The following is a 19,066-nucleotide window of genomic DNA, read 5'->3' as shown; positions in this document are numbered from 1 at the left end:
TGGATGAGTTGTAGGGGTTTGATGGCACAGGCAGGGAGCCCAGCCAACAGCGAGTTGCAGTAATCCAGACGGGAGATGACAAGTGCCTGGATTAGGACCTGCGCCGCTTCCTGTGTGAGGCAGGGGCGTACTCTGCGGATATTGTAGAGCATGAACCTACAGGAACGGGCCACCGCCTTGATGTTAGTTGAGAACGACAGGGTGTTGTCCAGGATCACGCCAAGGTTCTTAGCGCTCTGGGAGGAGGAAACAATGGAGTTGTCAACCGTGATGGCGAGATCATGGAACGGGCAGTCCTTCCCCGGGAGGAAGAGCAGCTCCGTCTTGCCGAGGTTCAGCTTGAGGTGGTGATCCGTCATCCACACTGATATGTCTGCCAGACATGCAGAGATGCGATTCGCCACCTGGTCATCAGAAGGGGGAAAGGAGAAGATTAATTGTGTGTCGTCTGCATAGCAATGATAGGAGAGACCATGTGAGGTTATGACAGAGCCAAGTGACTTGGTGTATAGCGAGAATAGGAGAGGGCCTAGAACAGAGCCCTGGGGGACACCAGTGGTGAGAGCGCGTGGCGAGGAGACAGATTCTCGCCACGCCACCTGGTAGGAGCGACCTGTCAGGTAGGACGCAATCCAAGCGTGGGCCGCGCCGGAGATGCCCAACTCGGAGAGGGTGGAGAGGAGGATCTGATGGTTCACAGTGTCGAAGGCAGCCGATAGGTCTAGAAGGATGAGAGCAGAGGAGAGAGAGTTAGCTTTAGCAGTGCGGAGCGCCTCCGTGATACAGAGAAGAGCAGTCTCAGTTGAATGACTAGTCTTGAAACCTGACTGATTTGGATCAAGAAGGTCATTCTGAGAGAGATAGCGGGAGAGCTGGCCAAGGACGGCACGTTCAAGAGTTTTGGAGAGAAAAGAAAGAAGGGATACTGGTCTGTAGTTGTTGACATCGGAGGGATCGAGTGTAGGTTTTTTCAGAAGGGGTGCAACTCTCGCTCTCTTGAAGACGGAAGGGACGTAGCCAGCGGTCAGGGATGAGTTGATGAGCGAGGTGAGGTAAGGGAGAAGGTCTCCGGAAATGGTCTGGAGAAGAGAGGAGGGGATAGGGTCAAGCGGGCAGGTTGTTGGGCGGCCGGCCGTCACAAGAAGCGAGATTTCATCTGGAGAGAGAGGGAGAAAGAGGTCAGAGCACAGGGTAGGGCAGTGTGAGCAGAACCAGCGGTGTCGTTTGACTTAGCAAACGAGGATCGGATGTCGTCGACCTTCTTTTCAAAATGGTTGACGAAGTCATCTGCAGAGAGGGAGGAGGGGGGGGGGAGGGGGAGGAGGATTCAGGAGGGAGGAGAAGGTGGCAAAGAGCTTCCTAGGGTTAGAGGCAGATGCTTGGAATTTAGAGTGGAAGAAAGTGGCCGCACAGCCCTCCATGTGCTCGCCAGAGGTAGCCTGACTGCCATTAGGTACAGAGATGAGATCCTCAGACCCCTTGTGAGACCATATGCTGGTGCGGTTGGCCCTGGGTTCCTCCTAATGCAAGACAATGCTAGCCTTCATGTGGCTGGAGTGTGTCAGCAGTTCCTGCAAGAGGAAGGCATTGATGCTATGGACTGGCCCGCCCGTTCCCCAGACCTGAATCCAATTGAGCACATCTGGGACATCATGTCTCGCTCCATCCACCAACGCCACGTTGCACCACAGACTGTCCAGGAGTTGGCGGAGGCTTTAGTCCAGGTCTGGGAGGAGATCCCTCAGGAGACCATCCGCCACCTCATCAGGAGCATGCCCAGGCATTGTAGGGAGGTCATACAGGCATGTGGAGGCCACACACACACTACTGAGCCTCATTTTGACTTGTTTTAAGGACATTACATCAAAGTTGGATCAGCCTGTAGTGTGGTTTTCCACTTTAATTTTGAGTGTGACTCCAAATCCAGACCTCCATGGGTTGATACGTTTGATTTCCATTGATCATTTGTGTGATTTTGTTGTCAGCACATTCAACTATGTAAAGAAAAAAGTATTTAATGAGAATATTTCATTCATTCAAATCTAGGTTGTGTTATTTTAGTGTTCCCTTTATTTATTTGAGCAGTGTATATATTTTTACGTAAGCCAGGGTGGGATCAGCGGCGGTGGCTTCCCGCATGCACAATTCATTTGCAGTCTGGACACGAAGGGGTGAACATCTCCTGTTCTGACTGCAGCTGGGAGGGACTGCTGCGTGAGGACTGGGCCACTTGTGAGTGATTTGGGACGGAAGAGAGGCGCACAGCAGCACCTGCTGCTCGTTGAGAAGAGTAAGAACGATAAGTGCTTTCACGTCAGAGTCTCTAAGTCTCCAATCACACCAGAAAAAGTCGCTAGATTTCTCGCGAGTCACTTTTTTGAAAATGTGTTGTTGGCAACACTGTCTCGCATGTCATTTCTTCTTCTTTGGCATCATGGCGTTCACACATTTTGTTTGTGCATGCCGCCACCTACTTTGTGGTTGTGTGTGTTAAATCACGTTACATTTTGTGACATACATACATCATACATACATACTACCAGTCCAAAGTTTGGAAACACCCTCTCATTCAAGGGGCTTTCTTTATTTTTCTATATTGTAGAATAATAGGGAAGTCATCACAACTATGAAATAACACATATGGAATCATGTAGTAATCAAACAAATCAAATTTTATTTTATATTCTTCAAAGGAGCCACCCTTTGCCTTGATGACAGCTTTGCAAACTCTTGACATTCTCTCAACCAGCTTCACATTAAATGCTTTCCCACATACGCTGAGCACTTGTTGGCTGCTTTTTCTTCACTCTGCATTCCAACTCATCCCAAACCATCTCAATAAGGTTGAGGTCGGGTGATTGTGTAGGCCAGGTCATCTGACGCAGCACTCCATCACTCTCCTTCTTGGTCAAATAGCCCTTACACTGCCTGGAGGTGTGTTGGGTCATTGTCCTGTTGAAAAACAAATGATAGTCCCACTAAGTGCAAATCAGATGGTATGGCGTATCGCTGCAGAATGCTGTGGTCGCCATGCTGGTTACGTGTGCCTTGAATTCTAAATAAATCAGTGTCGCTTGCAACGCACGCCCTCACCATCACACCTCCTTCTCCATGCTTCACGGTGGGAACCACACATGCGGAGATCATCCGTTCACATACACTGCGTCTCACAAAGACACGGCGGTTGGAACCAAATATCAGACCAAAGGACATATTTCCACCTGTCTAATGTCCATTGCTCATGTTTCTTGGCCCAAGCAAGACTCTTCTTATTATTGGTGTCCTTTAGTAGTGGTTTCTTTGAAGCAATTCAACCATGAAGGCCTGATTCACGCAGTCTCCTATGAACAGTTGATGTTGAGATGTGTCTGTTACTTGATCCCTGTGAAGCATTTATATAGTTTGCGATCTGAGGTGCAGTTAATTGCCGATTTGAGGCTGGTAACTCTAATGAACTTCTCCTCAGCAGCAGAGGTAACTCTGGGTCTTCTTTTCCTGTGGCGGTCCTCATGAGAGACAGTTTCATAGCGCTTGATGGTTTTTGTGACTGCACTTGAAGAAACTTTCAAATATCTTGAAATTTTCCAGATTGACTGACCTTCATGATTTAAAGTAATGATAGACTGTCATTTCTCTTAGCTTATTTGAGCTGTTCTTGCCATAATATGAACGTAGCCCTATTTGGTAAAAGGCCATCTTATGTGTACCAACCCTATCTTGTCACAACACAGCTGATTGGCTCAAATGCATTAAGAAGGAAAGAAATTCCACAAATTAACAAGGCACACCTGTTAATTTAAATCCATTCATGTGACTACCTCATGAAGCTGGTTGAGAGAATGCCAAAAGTGTGCAAAGCTGTCATCAAGGCAAAGGGTGGCTACTTTGAAGAATTTAAAAAAGAAAATATTTTGATTTATCACTTTTTTGGTTACATGATTCCATATGTGTTATTTCATAGTTTTGATGTCTTCACTATTATTCTACAATGTAGAAAATAGTAAAAATAAAGAGAAACTCTTGAATGAGTAGGTGTGTCTAAACATTTACCCTATCTGCTCCTGCACCATGCCAATGACCTGGGAGGATGGGACACCACTACTCAACACACCCTGTAACTCTTCTGAAGTTAAATCTCATATACTTCTCTGCAAGCTGACACCACAACTTCTATTTTCTGTGATGTATGTTCCATTGCTGCGGTACTGTTGATAACCATATGCTAAGAAGCCAACCTTACGTCACTTGATGGCCTATCCCTCTGTGATGGTACAGATCCACTACTCACAACAAAAATGTCACTCCCACCGGACCAGGTTCTTCTTTATCATGTCCATCGATGCAAAGCTCTAACACTTCACCACACCGTCCACCCCACTGGGCTCCCGAGTGGCGCAGCGGCCTAAGGCACTGCATCCCAGTGCTAGAGGCGTCACTACAGACCCTGGTTTGATTCCAGGCTGTATAACAACCGGCCGTGATTGGGAGTCCCATAGGGCAGCGCAGAATTGGCCCAGCATTGTCCGGGTTAGGGTTTGGTCGGTGTAGGCTGTCATTGTAAAATTAAGAATTTGTTCTTAAACTGACTTGCCTAGTTAAATAAAGGTAAAATAGCTTCCCGGGTGCCGCAGTGGTCTAGGGCACTGCATCGCAGTGCTAGTTGTGCCAGCAGAGACCCTGGGTTCGCGCCCAGGCTCTGTTGCAACCTGCCGCGACCGTGAGGTCCGTGGGGCGACGCACAATTGGCCTAGCATCGTCCGGGTTAGGGAGGGTTTGGCCCTGTCCCAATATTCCTCTTCTACCGACATTGCTTGCGGCCTGCCCGCCACAGCACATTCTCAGTGTGACTGAAGAACAAAATATGGAGATTGTTCTGCCCATGTCCTTTGTGGGAGATGGGTTACTTTATGGGCTATTCATTTGTGAGACATCTGAAATACACAATACATATTTTATTACAAATACAATATTTAATATCATCACCTATGAGAGGGGAAACAGGATTAAAAATAAATATAAACTAGTGGGAATATTTGACTGTACAATGACCATTGAAGCAAAGCCATAACCTACTTCTATGGCTCTGAATTGAAGTCCATAGTGGTTCATCATGTCCACTTCACACGTGTCAAGTTGACCTTATGACTGGTTTCCATTCCAACACTGCCATAATTTTTTCAGACATATATGACAGACAGCTGCTTGACTTTATATTAGCAGACCTAATAGGGTGCCACTGAGTGCCCTACCGGGGTGCCACTGAGTGCCCTACCGGGGTGCCACTGAGTGCCCTACCGGGGTGCCACTGAGTGCCCTACCGGGGTGCCACTGAGTGCCCTACCGGGGTGCCACTGAGTGCCATATTCCTGCATGACAGCTGAGCATGAGTCCAAAGCCTCCTGAAAGTCCTGCTCCTCCACACCATAGTGCTGGTACCAGTGCAGGCAGGCCCTTGCTTGCAGCATCTCCCCAGCACGCTGCACAACGTGGCCGAGCAGGCAGGTAACACTGCTGTGATTGGAGCAGACAGTGAGGAAGGGGTGTCTCCCACCTTGATCAAAGGGTCTGGAATCAAACACGAAAAAAAAAAACTTGTTAAAACGGACAACTATTTTGGATATACATTTTCAGTTAATTAAATACATTTATTCTCACAATTAATTCAATCAAAGGTTCATATTATCCAGAACCTTCTATTTTGATACAATAACCCTAAGGGATACCTAGTCAGTTGTACAACTGAATGCATTCAACTGAGGGGGGGGGGGGGGGTGCCTTAAATCATCATCCACGTCATAAAAAAAGACTGATGTTATCATGGATTGTGTGTCATCTCAAATCTAGGGTACTTCTTTATGTTACACAGCATCTTCCAATCATATATCTCATTTGTATCATGTGACAGGCATATTGCTCACCAGTCCAGTGGTCAAGGGGAAAAGGGTTCCAAGAGACACATCGATGCCCTTTTTTCCAGCTTCTGAAGTTCATTGGACATAAGTCAAGATCCATCCTTGTTGCCTCTGGCCACAGCCAACACTGCCAGGCTACTATACTGAGAGCACAGTTAAGGGAAATAAAGATGGGATAAGATATCTAACCCATTTTTATTATTTTACATGCTCTGTACACAACAGGTTTAGACTAACAGTAAAATGCTTACGTGTCCTTTTCCAACAATGCAGAGTTAAAAGAATAAAAAAAATAACTAGAGATAGTGGCACGAGGATTAAATAAATACACAGTGAAAATAACAAGGCTATCTATATACAGGAAGTAGAAAATAACATGGCTATATACAGGGAGTAGAAAATAACATGGCTGGCTATATACAGGAAGTAGAAAATAACATGGCTATATACAGGGAGTAGAAAATAACATGGCTATCTATATACAGGGAGTAGAAAATAACATGGCTATATACAGGAAGTAGAAAATAACATGGCTATCTATATACAGGAAGTAGAAAATAACATGGCTATATAGGAGTACCAGTATTTGCAAAGATCGCTGAAGTTGGGAGTCTTATTTCCCTCACCAACTTTAAACATCAACTATCTGAGCAGCTAACCAATCGCTGCAGCTGTACATAGTCCATCTGTAAATAGCCCACCCAATCTACCTACCTCATCCCCATACTGTTTTTATTTTATTTACTTTTCTGCGCTTTTGCACACCAGTATCTCTACCTGCACATCATCATCTGCTCATTTATCACTCCAGTGTTAATCTGCTAAATTGTAACTATTCGCTCCTATGGCCTATTTATTGCCTACCACCTCAGGCCTTTTGCACACACTGTATATAGACTTTCTTTTTTCTCCTGTGTCATTGATTTGTTTGTGTTATTGGCTTGTTTGTTGTTTACTCCATGTGTAACTCTGTGTTGTTGTCTGTGTCACACTGCTATGCTTTATCTTGGCCAGGTCGCAGTTGCAAATGAGAACTTTGTTCTCAACTGGCCTATCTGGTTAAATAAAGGTGAAAAAAAAACTGAGTTGATGTGCAGGGCTACGGGGTAGCTATGTACTGTACATATAGGTTTGGGTCACGTCACTAGGCAACAGGATAGATAAGACAGTAGCAACAGCGTATGTGGTGTGTGTGTGTGTGGGGTGTCAGTGTATGTGTGGGTAGAGTCCAGTATGTGTGTATAGAGTTTGTGCAAAATATAGTCAATACAGGGAGCCATTTGATTAGCTATTTAGCAGTCTTATGGCTTGCGGGTTGAAGCTGTTCAGGGTGCTGTTTGTTCCAGACTTGGCATTGGTACCACTTGCCGTGTGGTAGCAGAGAGAACAGTCTATGGCTTGCGGGTTGAAGCTGTTCAGGGTGCTGTTGGTTCCAGACTTGGTGCATTGGTACCACTTGCCGTGTGGTAGCAGAGAGAACAGTCTATGACTTGCAGGTTGAAGCTGTTCAGGGTGCTGTTGGTTCCAGACTTGGCATTGGTACCACTTGCCGTGTGGTAGCAGAGAGAACAGTCTATGACTTGCAGGTTGAAGCTGTTCAGGGTGCTGTTGGTTCCAGACTTGGTGCATTGGTACCACTTGCCGTGTGGTAGCAGAGAGAACAGTCTATGACTTGCAGGTTGAAGCTGTTCAGGGTGCTGTTGGTTCCAGACTTGGCATTGGTACCACTTGCCGTGTGGTAGCAGAGAGAACAGTCTATGACTTGCAGGTTGAAGCTGTTCAGGGTGCTGTTGGTTCCAGACTTGGTGGTACCACTTGCCGGTGGTAGCAGAGAGAACAGTCTATGACTTGCAGGTTGAAGCTGTTCAGGGTGCTGTTGGTTCCAGACTTGGCATTGGTACCACTTGCCGTGTGGTAGCAGAGAGAACAGTCTATGACTTGCAGGTTGAAGCTGTTCAGGGTGCTGTTGGTTCCAGACTTGGTGCATTGGTACCACTTGCCGTGTGGTAGCAGAGAGAACAGTCTATGACTTGGATGTGAGAGATATCCAAACACAGGCCTATTGATTTCAGGGCAAATTTGCCATTAAAAAAATTTCACCGTTGATCTTAAAAACGGCAATTGGAGTTGAATCTGGACAATAGTTTGAAGGATACAGATTTCCCTGTGGGGGAAAGTTGTGGAACAGGTTGGAGGGTCCAGCTGGCCAAGGATTCCCAGCGAATCTTCTCACTGAAGTGGGGGAGGCATCACAATACATACAGGTTAAGTCCCAAATGGCATATTACTCCCTGTGTAGTGCACTACTTTTGACCAGAGACCTGTAGGGACCCTAGTCAAAAGTAGTCCACTATAAATAGAAGGGTGCCATTCGGACACAAACAAACACTTTCGCTGAGAGGTCAGCAATTCCCTGTATATTAAATAATAATTCAACTTATCCATCCAAACACTGTACTTACACATGTAATTACAATGTAATAAAGACATGCGATTTTCCAATAAGTCCTTCAGATGGACATCATACAAGCGTTTAATGGCACATCTGGAACAAGCCTGCGGGGTGAAGGAGTCTGGCTGCAGGTAAAGGGCACACAGACCTAATCAGTTCCAAGGGCTCCACACCTAAACTCAGGCCACTGGAGAAGCCACCAACATCAGCAATTTACACCGAGGGACGATTGAATTGACATGTATTTAATACAAGGCATTAGTAACAAAATGCTATGGTCAGCAGAGTAGAACGTATTGCCCTTCTATCACAAAGTAGTCATAGTCATTGTCCTTGGTTTGCATCCCAAATGGAACCCTATTCTGTACATAGTGCACTACTTTTGACAAGGGCTCAGGTCAAAAGTAGTGCACTATATAGGGAATAGGTTGACATTTGGGATACACACCTAGTGTCTGACTATGGGTACCTAACTGACTGTGGTGAGGCTGTGGACAGGCAGCAGTAGTCCAGCCATGCGTGAGGTGATGTGTGTATTCATCACAGAGAGGGATTCTGCTGCTGGTGGAACAACAGAGAGAGAGAGAGGATGATGTGCTCATGAGCGCCCTCTGTAGGGCCAGGGCTCAGGGTCAGGGCCTGGTCATTATGAAACAGGAGCACATTGTCAGCAGACCTGAAGGCAGGTGAGGACCAGGGCCCATATTCATAAAACTTCTCAGAGTGCTGATCTAGGATCAGTTTTGCCTTTTATATCATAGTCACTATTCTATCCTACATATTCTAGATACACTAAATAGTCTATCCACATACTGTCCTTAATGTCTTTACAGCTAGATATTACTGAACTGCTGGGAGCTAGGAACACAAGCATTTACCTACACCCGCAATAACATCTACTAAATATGTGTATGCGACCAATAAAATATAATTTGATGTTGAATCAGATTATTATGGACAGGGAGGACCTGATCCTAGATCAGCAGTCCTACTAAAGCTTTTTGAATACAGGCCCAGGTCTGACTCAAAACTAGACATTTGGTATTCCTTCTGTGTTTAGTATTATTGGGCAACGAAGGCTACTTTTGACTCAAAGAAGACAAACACATACCTTTGCAGTGAGGCTCAACTCAGCAGTGTGCTGTAGTGTTGAACGGGATTCTCTGCACTTTGGTGCGGCATCACTGATACAGTCAAAATGTGACCGAAACGTGTCACGGATCTCCTCACACAGCTTGGAACTGAGCCCTGGAACAATGACAGCACAAACAGTCAGCAAACTCATCATCGCCAATTATGTTATGCTGCCTAGGTGACTAGACGTTTCCTATCAGCATAAAGGACATTTCTCTGAAGATCGCGACTACACACCATCAGGGCCAGTTTCCCAGACCCAGATAATACGTTCAGTCCTGGACTACAAAGCTATTTCAAGGGAGATTCTCCATTGACTGTGTTGTTTAGTCCAGGACTGGCCTTAATCTGTGTTTAGGAAACTGGCCCCTATTACTGTTCACTGACCTCTATTCTTTCCAAATTATGCTAGAGCCCATGTCTGCATCTCAAATTACACATTTTTCCCTATAAAGTGCACTACTTTTGAGTAGAGCCCCATATCCCTATGGGCACTGGTCAACAGTAGGACACTACATAGAGAACAGGGTGCCATTTGGGACTGGTCCCATGCTTACCCACCAGATCCTGTGTCCCCCACTCAGGCTGTGAAGTAGCACCCCTCCAATGTCGTAATCTATTCTCTCCACCTCCATCGTCTGCTGTAGTAAACTATTACCCCCAATGTGGGTTTAAATAGCATATCATAACAACATAACAAGGTATCCAGGGCTCTACAATGCGAGTATTTCACTCGCATTTGCCCTTAAATTGATTTGTGCGAACCAGAAAAATGATTTACGAGCACAGTGTGCGAGTAAAGATTACAACCTACCGTAATCTATTCTTTTTTTCCCCACAAGCGCCAACCACAGTAGTGTTTTCAGTGCTGACGCAGTCCAGTCAGAGTGAGAAAGGTGAACAACACTGGGGGAAAAGTATTGGTATGGGCTGAAAATTAACGTGCAGACATCGCTAAAAATGAAGCCCATTCAATTTTATTTTAAGCGAATAAGAGTCGAGGAGAAAGAGTGAGGAGAAAGAGTAATCAGGCGAGGGGGATTCGCAAGGTTCAACTAATGAAGCCTCTTCACAAGGTTTACATGAGGCGGTTATAGCGAAGCTACTGTGTCCCCGGCTGTCACTTCAACGTCCACTGTAGCCGGCGGAGGGAGAACATATAGATTCAATGCGAATTGGCTCAAAATGTTCCCATGGCTAGAGTTAGAAAACAATGTAATGTTCTGCAAATATTGTAGAAGGTTGAAACAGGCGGACAACCCGTCCTTCGTGTCAGGAAACCCGCAACTGAAAAGAGAGATAGCGCGGTGAAACAACAGCTGGCTGCGGCATATCCAGTGCTGAGATCTGAACATGTTGAGACAGGAGACACCATAAAGCACGGTGTCAGCAGCCTTGAGGAGGCAAGTGTTTCTGTCTGAGGAGGAGACAGCTGAAAATAAGATAAACATTACGTACTAAATTGCGAAAGAACCTTTAATCAAATTTGGTCGGACAACAGACTTCAGAACACTCCATGCCATTGGTGAATTGTTTATCTTTATAGGCTTTTTTGGTGTAAAGTGTAATCCTTATTCATAATGGAGAATTTATTTTGTAATAAATACTTTTGTATTTTTTATTTTTTTTCCATTCGAGGTGTTTTGGATGCCACCAAGGCCGCATTTCGTGCTGTTTGTCATGGATGAAGAAGTGGATCTCCTTTGGGGCAGATGGTGCCACCGTGGGGGAGTGATTGACCACCTGCAGAGAGTGGCAGGGGGCATATAATCCAAATCCACTGTATGCCACATACATACAGGGGGTGAATTGTTTGGAAGAATCTGTTCTGACTTTCACAGGCTAGAGCTGGCAATACTGACCATTCAGAAGGAAGAGACAAATGTGTCTGTCGTGTTTGATCTTCTGAATCTGATATGTATCACTCCAGAAGATTTATCACTTCAGTGGAAAACCCAAACGAGAGCTCTATGTTCTCGGGCAAGAGCTCCGTGTAGATATTTGCACACCGTCTAGCGTCAAGGGAACTCGCTGGATCCCCCAAACCACAGAGCCCTCAAAGTGTTCCTGCGGCATGGACAAGAAAAGGACCTTAACGCTGACAAGGCCAGTACTCTGTTGTTCTGCAACACATCAACAACAGCGGATGTTCAAGGGCAGGCAAAGAAGGTCAGTTTTACACAGGAAATGGAATACAACACTAGTTTTAAAAAATAGGTCAAATGAACTTTCAGAATAAAGTAATTTACAGGTGCTAGTTTATTTACTCACTACTTAACCGATAACGCGGGAAAAGGAGAATGCACGTGTGCATTCTGCCATTTTCTCTGACATGTTTGAGGAGCTATCCTCACTTAGCCTCACCCTGCAAAGAAATGACCTGATCCTCCCCCAAGCCATGTCAGAGTTGAGGAAGACAGTGACCCGACTGGAAGCACTAAAGCTTAGGGCAAAGGCAGGAGGCATGCTGGAGAAGATCCAGACCATGCTTGCTCAGCAGCAGGGTGATGAGGAGATTCCAGGGGTGTTAGGCTGAGAGCTTGTTAGGATGCAAGAGAAATCGATTATTAAAATTGACGATTAAGACTGATTCCCACACTGCGAATCAATGTATTCATTACCCAATAGAACAATTTGAGGATAAGAAAGGACATGCAGTGGAGAAGTCTTTAAAAAATGTTTATGGGAGACAGACAAATGGCCAGACATGTCATTGTGTGTGTGTGTGTGTGTTATTTCTGTTAAAGGGTAGAACACTGAAGGGGAATCTGAAAGGCTTCGCAGACCTCACCAATCCCCAGCTGAAGCAGCACATGGAGGCGGCCATCAACATTGGCGTGGATGATCTCAAAGCCATGTTCGGTGGTTTGCTGAAGAATGAGGGTGTCCAGAGCCCAGTGGAGTCTTTCAGAGTGCTAAACCCTGACACGTGGCCAGAAGACCAGGCCAGCCTTCTCACCTTTGGCGATGATGGTGTGGCAGACCTGATGAGGCATTTCAAGGAGCTGAGAATTTATTTGACACTGCATTGCCATATGAGACAATGTTATATTTGCAAACTCACTTGCTCTGTTAAATCCTACAGATCGGGGTGCAACATGGCTGCAATCCAGGATGAGTGGCAGGGGCTGAAAATCCTGGTCAGCCACAATATCAAGGACAAGTCTTAGTGGCATGTGGGAGACCATGTTGACAAAGGACCCTTACAGGCACGATTACAAGGTAGACTAACAGTCCAGAGTGGTTATGTATGGTATCCTTTTATGGTTGGTTTTGATAAGTTAATGGTAAGATTTAAATGAAATTGAAAGATATCATCTTTTCCCTAGAACATACTGGAGTTGGTGCAGCTTATGCTGGTGCTGCCCATTTCAGCCGCCCAGTGTGAGTGAGGCTTCTCTGCGCAGAACCGGATTAAGATTGACAAGAAGCTGCCTTGGGGTCTCTACCACCGAAGACCTGATGAGGATCAGCCTGGGGGTCTTCTGTCGAGGAGTTGGATCCCTGCCGTGGACCGCTGGCTGACCTCTAAGCGTGCCAGACGGCCAACATACAAAAGCAGCTGGACAACTGATATCCTTTGCGTCTAGTAGCCATGAGTCAATGTGTGATTGGTGATATGTGTCCCTTAGTACACGCACACAGTATAAATATGTATGTAATAAATTGTTTGTTAATAAACTCTGTGTTACTTGAACATTTTTCATTGTGATCCTAAATTTGTGTGCTTCTCCTTTTTTAAAATTTTATTTAGAAGCACATGTACTCCTTGGGGAAAAGGTTAGCATATAGCCCTGGTATCCCTCACAAGCTATTTAGGGATTGTTCAAGTACCTTGTTCAAGTCACAGTCACTTTGGTATTGTGAACTATGAACATGCAATGATACTTTTTTTCCAAAATTGATCACCTGTCTTTCTGCTTGCTCTGGACTGCACCACTCTTGGTAATGAGTCTCCATGCCAAGCCCAGCTGGTTTCCACACTGGCCAACCTGAAGCACATCTGCAGACATCTATCAGTATGGTCTTGCAGTGATCCAGCTAGCACAACTGTGCTCTGATAAACAGAACAAAACCCCAACTAGTCAATTCACGAGGAACAACCTTTTTTTCACTTTTCAACATAAACATTGTATGGTAACTAGCTATGTCAACTAACTGAATATCTATCACATTAGACTTGTATCACACATAGCGAGCTAATCGTGAATGTAGGCTACCTACAAACATTAGGGTGTTTGTTACAAACAATCCGCCAGCCAGGTGATTAACTTTCACTTCGTTCCACAAGCAGAACTTCCAAACACTTGGACGTTTCCAGTTTGCACGTTATTATTCAACTAGATAGTTAGTGCGAAAGCTAAATATATATATATATAACTATATTTTTATCGTCATGATGGAATGTCGAGAGGGGAGGAGTCGCCGTTGTAGCACGGCATTTCTAGACATTTATCTAGGTAGCCATTGTCAAAAGAAAATATAACGTTAGTCAACAAAATTGTGCAACCCAGCTATAAATCACATGTTTAATTAGCTGACTCTTTATTTTTTTTTTAGAATACCTCACCAAATTGAGTAGTAATCACAACTTTGCACCGCTTTTTTGATTTAATAGGCTAGGTACTTACAGTTAACTCGCTAGGTACCATTTCGACCCCGTGTGGACGTCGGCAGCGCTGGATGTTTTTCAGCCAAGACGGGAGCTGTTTGTTATCGGCGTGAGGTTAATGTTAGGAGATGGGGGACCTTTATGACCCAGAGCACCCGAAAGAGTGAGTATTAGGCTGGCTTATTTTCGGTATTTGTTTGTTGTTGTTGATGATTTATTGGGCTTGCCATAATACACACAACTTCCAAAGTGTTATTTAGTTGCAAGCTAGCTCGATACCAGCTAACGTTAGCTTAGCCGTTTCCATGCACGCTACGCTAGTTAGCTTTCCAGTCTAGTTTCCTACACAAACTAGTGTTGGAGTTACCTTTGTGGTCACATAGCTATGTTTCATGAAACATAGCTAACTATGGTAAAGTGGCATATTGTATTTAGTGAATGCGACATGATCTCAACCCTCCTATGTACACCGGCAGCTAGCCTTCAATTTAGTTAACACCACCAGATCTTTCACACAACCTAGTATAGTTAGCCACCAATGTTGCCAGCTAACTAATGTTGCTGGATGTATTTAATAATGGACGATGCATTGGTTGCAAGCTAGCTAGATGTTGTGCACCTTACTTTTGGGAACAGACAGTTAAGTTTACAACACAAACATTACTCAGTTATTAACTAGGTTGTGCAAACGTTAGCCAATTCGGTCACCCCCCTCCCACCACAACAGGCCTCACTTGCAGGCCTCGACTCCTCGTTGTAAAATGTTAGACCCGGTCTTATGGAGTAGATTTTATAGAAACTCCATGCCATTCAAGTGTATGCATTTTTGTGTATATATTTAACGTTAAACCAGTTCACAGAAGAGGCCCTTGGCTCTGTTGTTGATCTCATCTGTGTACGGTTACATATTAAACTAATCGGTTACCCCACATTTGCAAGCTGTGCGATGAGAAGATTGTCATGTCGCCTTGTCTTCTCGCTGTTGGTGTAGCTAGCCAGCCTAGATAACCTTGCTATATGTGATTTAGTGGAAGCGTCAAAACATTTCTGTATAATGTTTTTGAATTGTGTTATTTTCTCCACTGTGTTGTTATATCGCAAGACAGCTACTCGGCTCCTCTATCATGAGCTAATCACTTGCTTTCAATCCACTGACTACTATGAATGTCAATGCGAGCAATGGCTTCCTCTTTCTGCCAAATTGAAAGGACAGATATTACCATTAAACAGACATGTCGTTTCTGACCAACGGGTCTATGTGATACATACTCTTAATGGCATTTAGTAAGAATTGTGGCTCGAACCGCCATGTAAACATTTGGTATATTTAGACATAATTTATACATCTACATTTGACATAGGAACCATTCTTCTATTTTACTCCTGTTGTAAGTGTTGTGGCATGCCGCTGGGCCCTTCAGGCAGAAAATAATCATTTGCAGAGATGACATATACACAGTTTATTCATAGACATTAGCTACTGGCTGTCGTTTGTGTTCAACGTTTAAACTGATGTGTTCATTTGCACAGAAAACAGTTTGCACATTTTCTAGTCAAAGCTTTGTTACAAGCAACCTCCAGTGTTGAACATGTGGTGGTCGTAAGGTAAACAAATGCAGCCAGATGTTCTTTGATTTGAACCTATGGTTTTAAAGATAACAGAGATGGTAGCAGCTCAACCCCCAAATTGTCTACCCGATTTGAGTTGGGGGATCAGCTTAAGTTCTTTTGAGACTGTGTATTGTATATTTATTGTTGGTGTGTAACCCAATGTATTTGTTTTAATATTTTGTTAGGTGTGACATCGCGTTGGAGAGCTCACTGCTCTGAACTGGTTTATTCTTGGTCAGCAGCTTCTACTGGGCTACAAACACCAGAACCACTGTGTAATGGATGCTCTGGTGAACTCCGAGATCAGGTACTACCAATACACACACACACACACACACACACACACACACACACACACACACACACACACACACACACACACACACACACACACACACACACACACACACACACACACACACACACACAGGGATCTTTTTTTCCTTTTGACGGAGTGTCAGAGTGGCACTATAGACTGTCTGTAATCAATGCCCTTTGCTAGCTAACTGAAGTGACACTAGAGCCTAGGACAGTGTTTCTCAACTCCAGTCCTTGAGTACTGCCAACTGTACACATGTTTGTTGTAGCTCCGGACAGACACACCCGATTCAACTAATCATCAAGCCCTCAATGAGTTGAATTAGGTGCGTTTGTCAGGGCCTACAACAAAAATGTGTGCTGTTGGGGGTAATCAAGGACTGGTGTTGGGAAACACTGGACTTGGAGATTGTCACCCTCAATGGTGGGCATTGAAATGTATGTATGCATGCAAAGTAGACTACACCCCTAAACAGCTTCATTTGGATCTAAAAAGACACCCACCTCCCCTCCTATTGGTCATTTGGTCCATTGGTGTATGGATAGCCATGACATCATTCATGGGGTGTTGAATTCTGGAATGTTGATCTCATCCCATTGCTCCAGTTCTAAAGACTATCAGTGCTGCTTTAGGGAAAGGCGTCTGTTTGAAAAGCACCTGCCTTGTGTAGGTTGATGTAGTTGTTTACTGTAGACTTTGACCACATTCTGTCAGTGCTTTGTGCCCATCATAACTTTCTTATTTGAGGAAAGTTGCTGAATTTCATTACTCAATGTGAGCAAGGTCAAAGCAGTCGTAATTGGACCCTAATAAAAACGACGATACTCACCAGGAGAATGTGTTCTATCAACCTAGCTTGTAAAAGGGCTAGCTAGATAATAACTTTTTTTTTAAAGTGGCTGCAGATCCAACTTTTCGACACCCCTCTTCCTGGGGGTTACTCTCTGCATACAATGGGAGGTTACATCAGATATCGACTAGTATGTCAAGTGATCCTGTCCTATAGATGTTAGTGTGTGCTCAAGCTTCAGCCTCTGTCTGCCGAGTTTGTTTGCTCAACCAACCTGGTGTGGACTCAGAAGTCTTGGTCACCATGGCAGCAGTCAACCTCACAGAATATTAACAGACAAAAGGTGCACAACCTGAGTGCAAATATTCCATGACTCTTTATCCTTTGTCCTTGAGAGATGATGACAGGGTTCACTTGATGTGTTAAGATTGCTTTTGTCTTTGTCCTGAGTGCCTAGTGCTTTTTTGAGGTCGTTTCAATTATGAAAAAAATAATCTTATTTTTTTTTTAAACATTAAATGCATTATGAAATAATGAGCTTTTCAATCGAAATTCCTTTGGAATGGAAATGTCCAAAGCATTGAACATTTTCCATTGTCTCTGTCAGGTCCACATTGGGTAGACATCAGAAGGAAAAACATGAAATTGCTATGAAATAATATAATATTTCAGTTGTGTGTATTACTTAGTTTTTATTTTATTATTTTCATTCCTTAGTCATCAGCTCAGCTCTGCTCAGGTAGTAGCAGCCAGCCAGGCCATCTAACGTTATCTCTGTGCTCCCCATACTGTACTGTCTTTAGTCATCTTATTTAGCTAGCCTGCCTAAGTATGCTGCAAAGCTTTCTGACAATCCTTCTACTAGTTCTTCAAAGTAGATAAGGCAAACTTTCACAAACTGTCTCTATCCCTAGTTGTTGTGTACATTCCTCTCTCATGCAGTCTGTATATCTGACCTAAAGTAGCAGGCATAAGTGTATCCTTCTCTGTCTGAGCCAGAAAGAACAGCCACAATAGATTATGGTCATTGTAGTTAATTACCACATTTCTGCGCTTAACTAGGTAGAATATTTCCTTAATGAAAACTACAACTCCCTTCACCCAGCGTCCCACATAGTTCTTGACTTGATTTCTCTTGAGAAACGACACATTTGGCTCACAAAAACAACAACATTGTATTCAAGTAATTGAACCGACATCAGTCAATTAGTTGTTTAATAACAAAACAAGTGACATTTTGATTCATGGCTCAGCACTATTTTTGTCAGATAGCTTATTTCTCAAGTAACATTCTGCCACCCTTACACATTGTCTACCTCCAATGTTTAAAAAAAAATACTATTCAAACCTGACTCAAAATATTTTTTTCTATTTGTAAATACAATATGTTTATAATGATGTATTGCAGATAGGCCTATTTCAGGAGGATGGGTGGGGTTTGTGATTGGTATAGCCTACATTCAAATGAATGAAACCACAATCCTGTTTTATCATTTGTTAAAATAACAGGAACTGACACTTAAGTGGACATGAAAAGGCTCCTCCCATGTTGGTAAGGGTCATTTTAGAAGGGTCTGACTTTTGAAGGTCACAGAAGAAAACGAGAACATCAAGTCCTAAAGGAATACGTTACCCAGTTTGTTGCCTAGCAGCTTATTGTACCGTAAAGAAAACCACGACAATATTGAGTCCTCCTAGTAGAACAAAAGTTGATTACTTTGTCATAAATGTGAATTAGGCCTCTTTTTTTTTACACTACGATGACTTGTAGTTTCTATGATGAGACCCCCTGCGTTAAACATGTTTCACCAACCGCCAGGGTATCCCTCAAGTGGCCGTGTGGTCTACATCTTTGCATGAAATTGTTTTTATTTGTATGTTTTACCGTTGCCTTATTGGATATCGATTTACATTACATCTCATAATACATTTTGTGTGATTTGCTAAAGTGTTGACGGGATTTTCAGATGTTGCAATATAAGTCTATGAATAGTTTACATTGATTTGTTTTTGTCCCCCCCCCCCATGCACTCCTAATGTTACCTCAGGGAAGAGGGAGGAGATACCTCGGTAAGTCTATTATTAGAAGTGTGATGAATGTCTTTGTTCATCTGTTTTCTATTGGACAAATAGCTGGTGTTGTGGATCTTTTTGAGCTTGACCATTACAATAACATAGACATCAACTTTTGGGGAAACTGAATGATCGGTCATATGATTTGGTTTACTGTAATAGT

At 43.9% G+C, this 19,066-nt stretch overlaps 1 protein-coding gene, 1 long non-coding RNA gene and 1 pseudogene across 2 annotated transcripts in view; 2 read left to right on the top strand and 1 right to left on the bottom strand.

The window, feature by feature from the left end:
• Positions 1-4,987: 4,987 nt before the first annotated feature.
• On the bottom strand, positions 4,988-13,549 carry LOC135519805 (tubulin delta chain-like; annotated as a pseudogene).
• Positions 10,293-13,195, top strand: LOC135520873 (uncharacterized). Its single transcript, XR_010452457.1, has 4 exons — positions 10,293-11,023; positions 11,137-11,667; positions 12,246-12,720; positions 12,828-13,195. It is a non-coding gene; the product is annotated as an uncharacterized LOC135520873 (long non-coding RNA).
• Positions 13,550-15,912: 2,363 nt separating the features above from the next.
• Positions 15,913-19,066, top strand: part of setd2 (SET domain containing 2, histone lysine methyltransferase) — a 42,003-nt gene continuing 38,849 nt past the window's right edge. Inside the window, 2 exon segments of the mRNA XM_064946678.1 lie at positions 15,913-16,028; positions 18,879-18,900. Of these exon segments, the coding sequence (XP_064802750.1) occupies positions 16,000-16,028; positions 18,879-18,900 (51 nt within the window). The 5' untranslated portion in view covers positions 15,913-15,999.

The sequence above is a fragment of the Oncorhynchus masou genome, chromosome 29 (assembly GCF_036934945.1).
Source record: "Oncorhynchus masou masou isolate Uvic2021 chromosome 29, UVic_Omas_1.1, whole genome shotgun sequence".
NCBI classification, from domain to species: Eukaryota; Metazoa; Chordata; class Actinopteri; order Salmoniformes; family Salmonidae; genus Oncorhynchus; species Oncorhynchus masou.
This window is presented reverse-complemented; position numbering and strand designations above follow the sequence as displayed.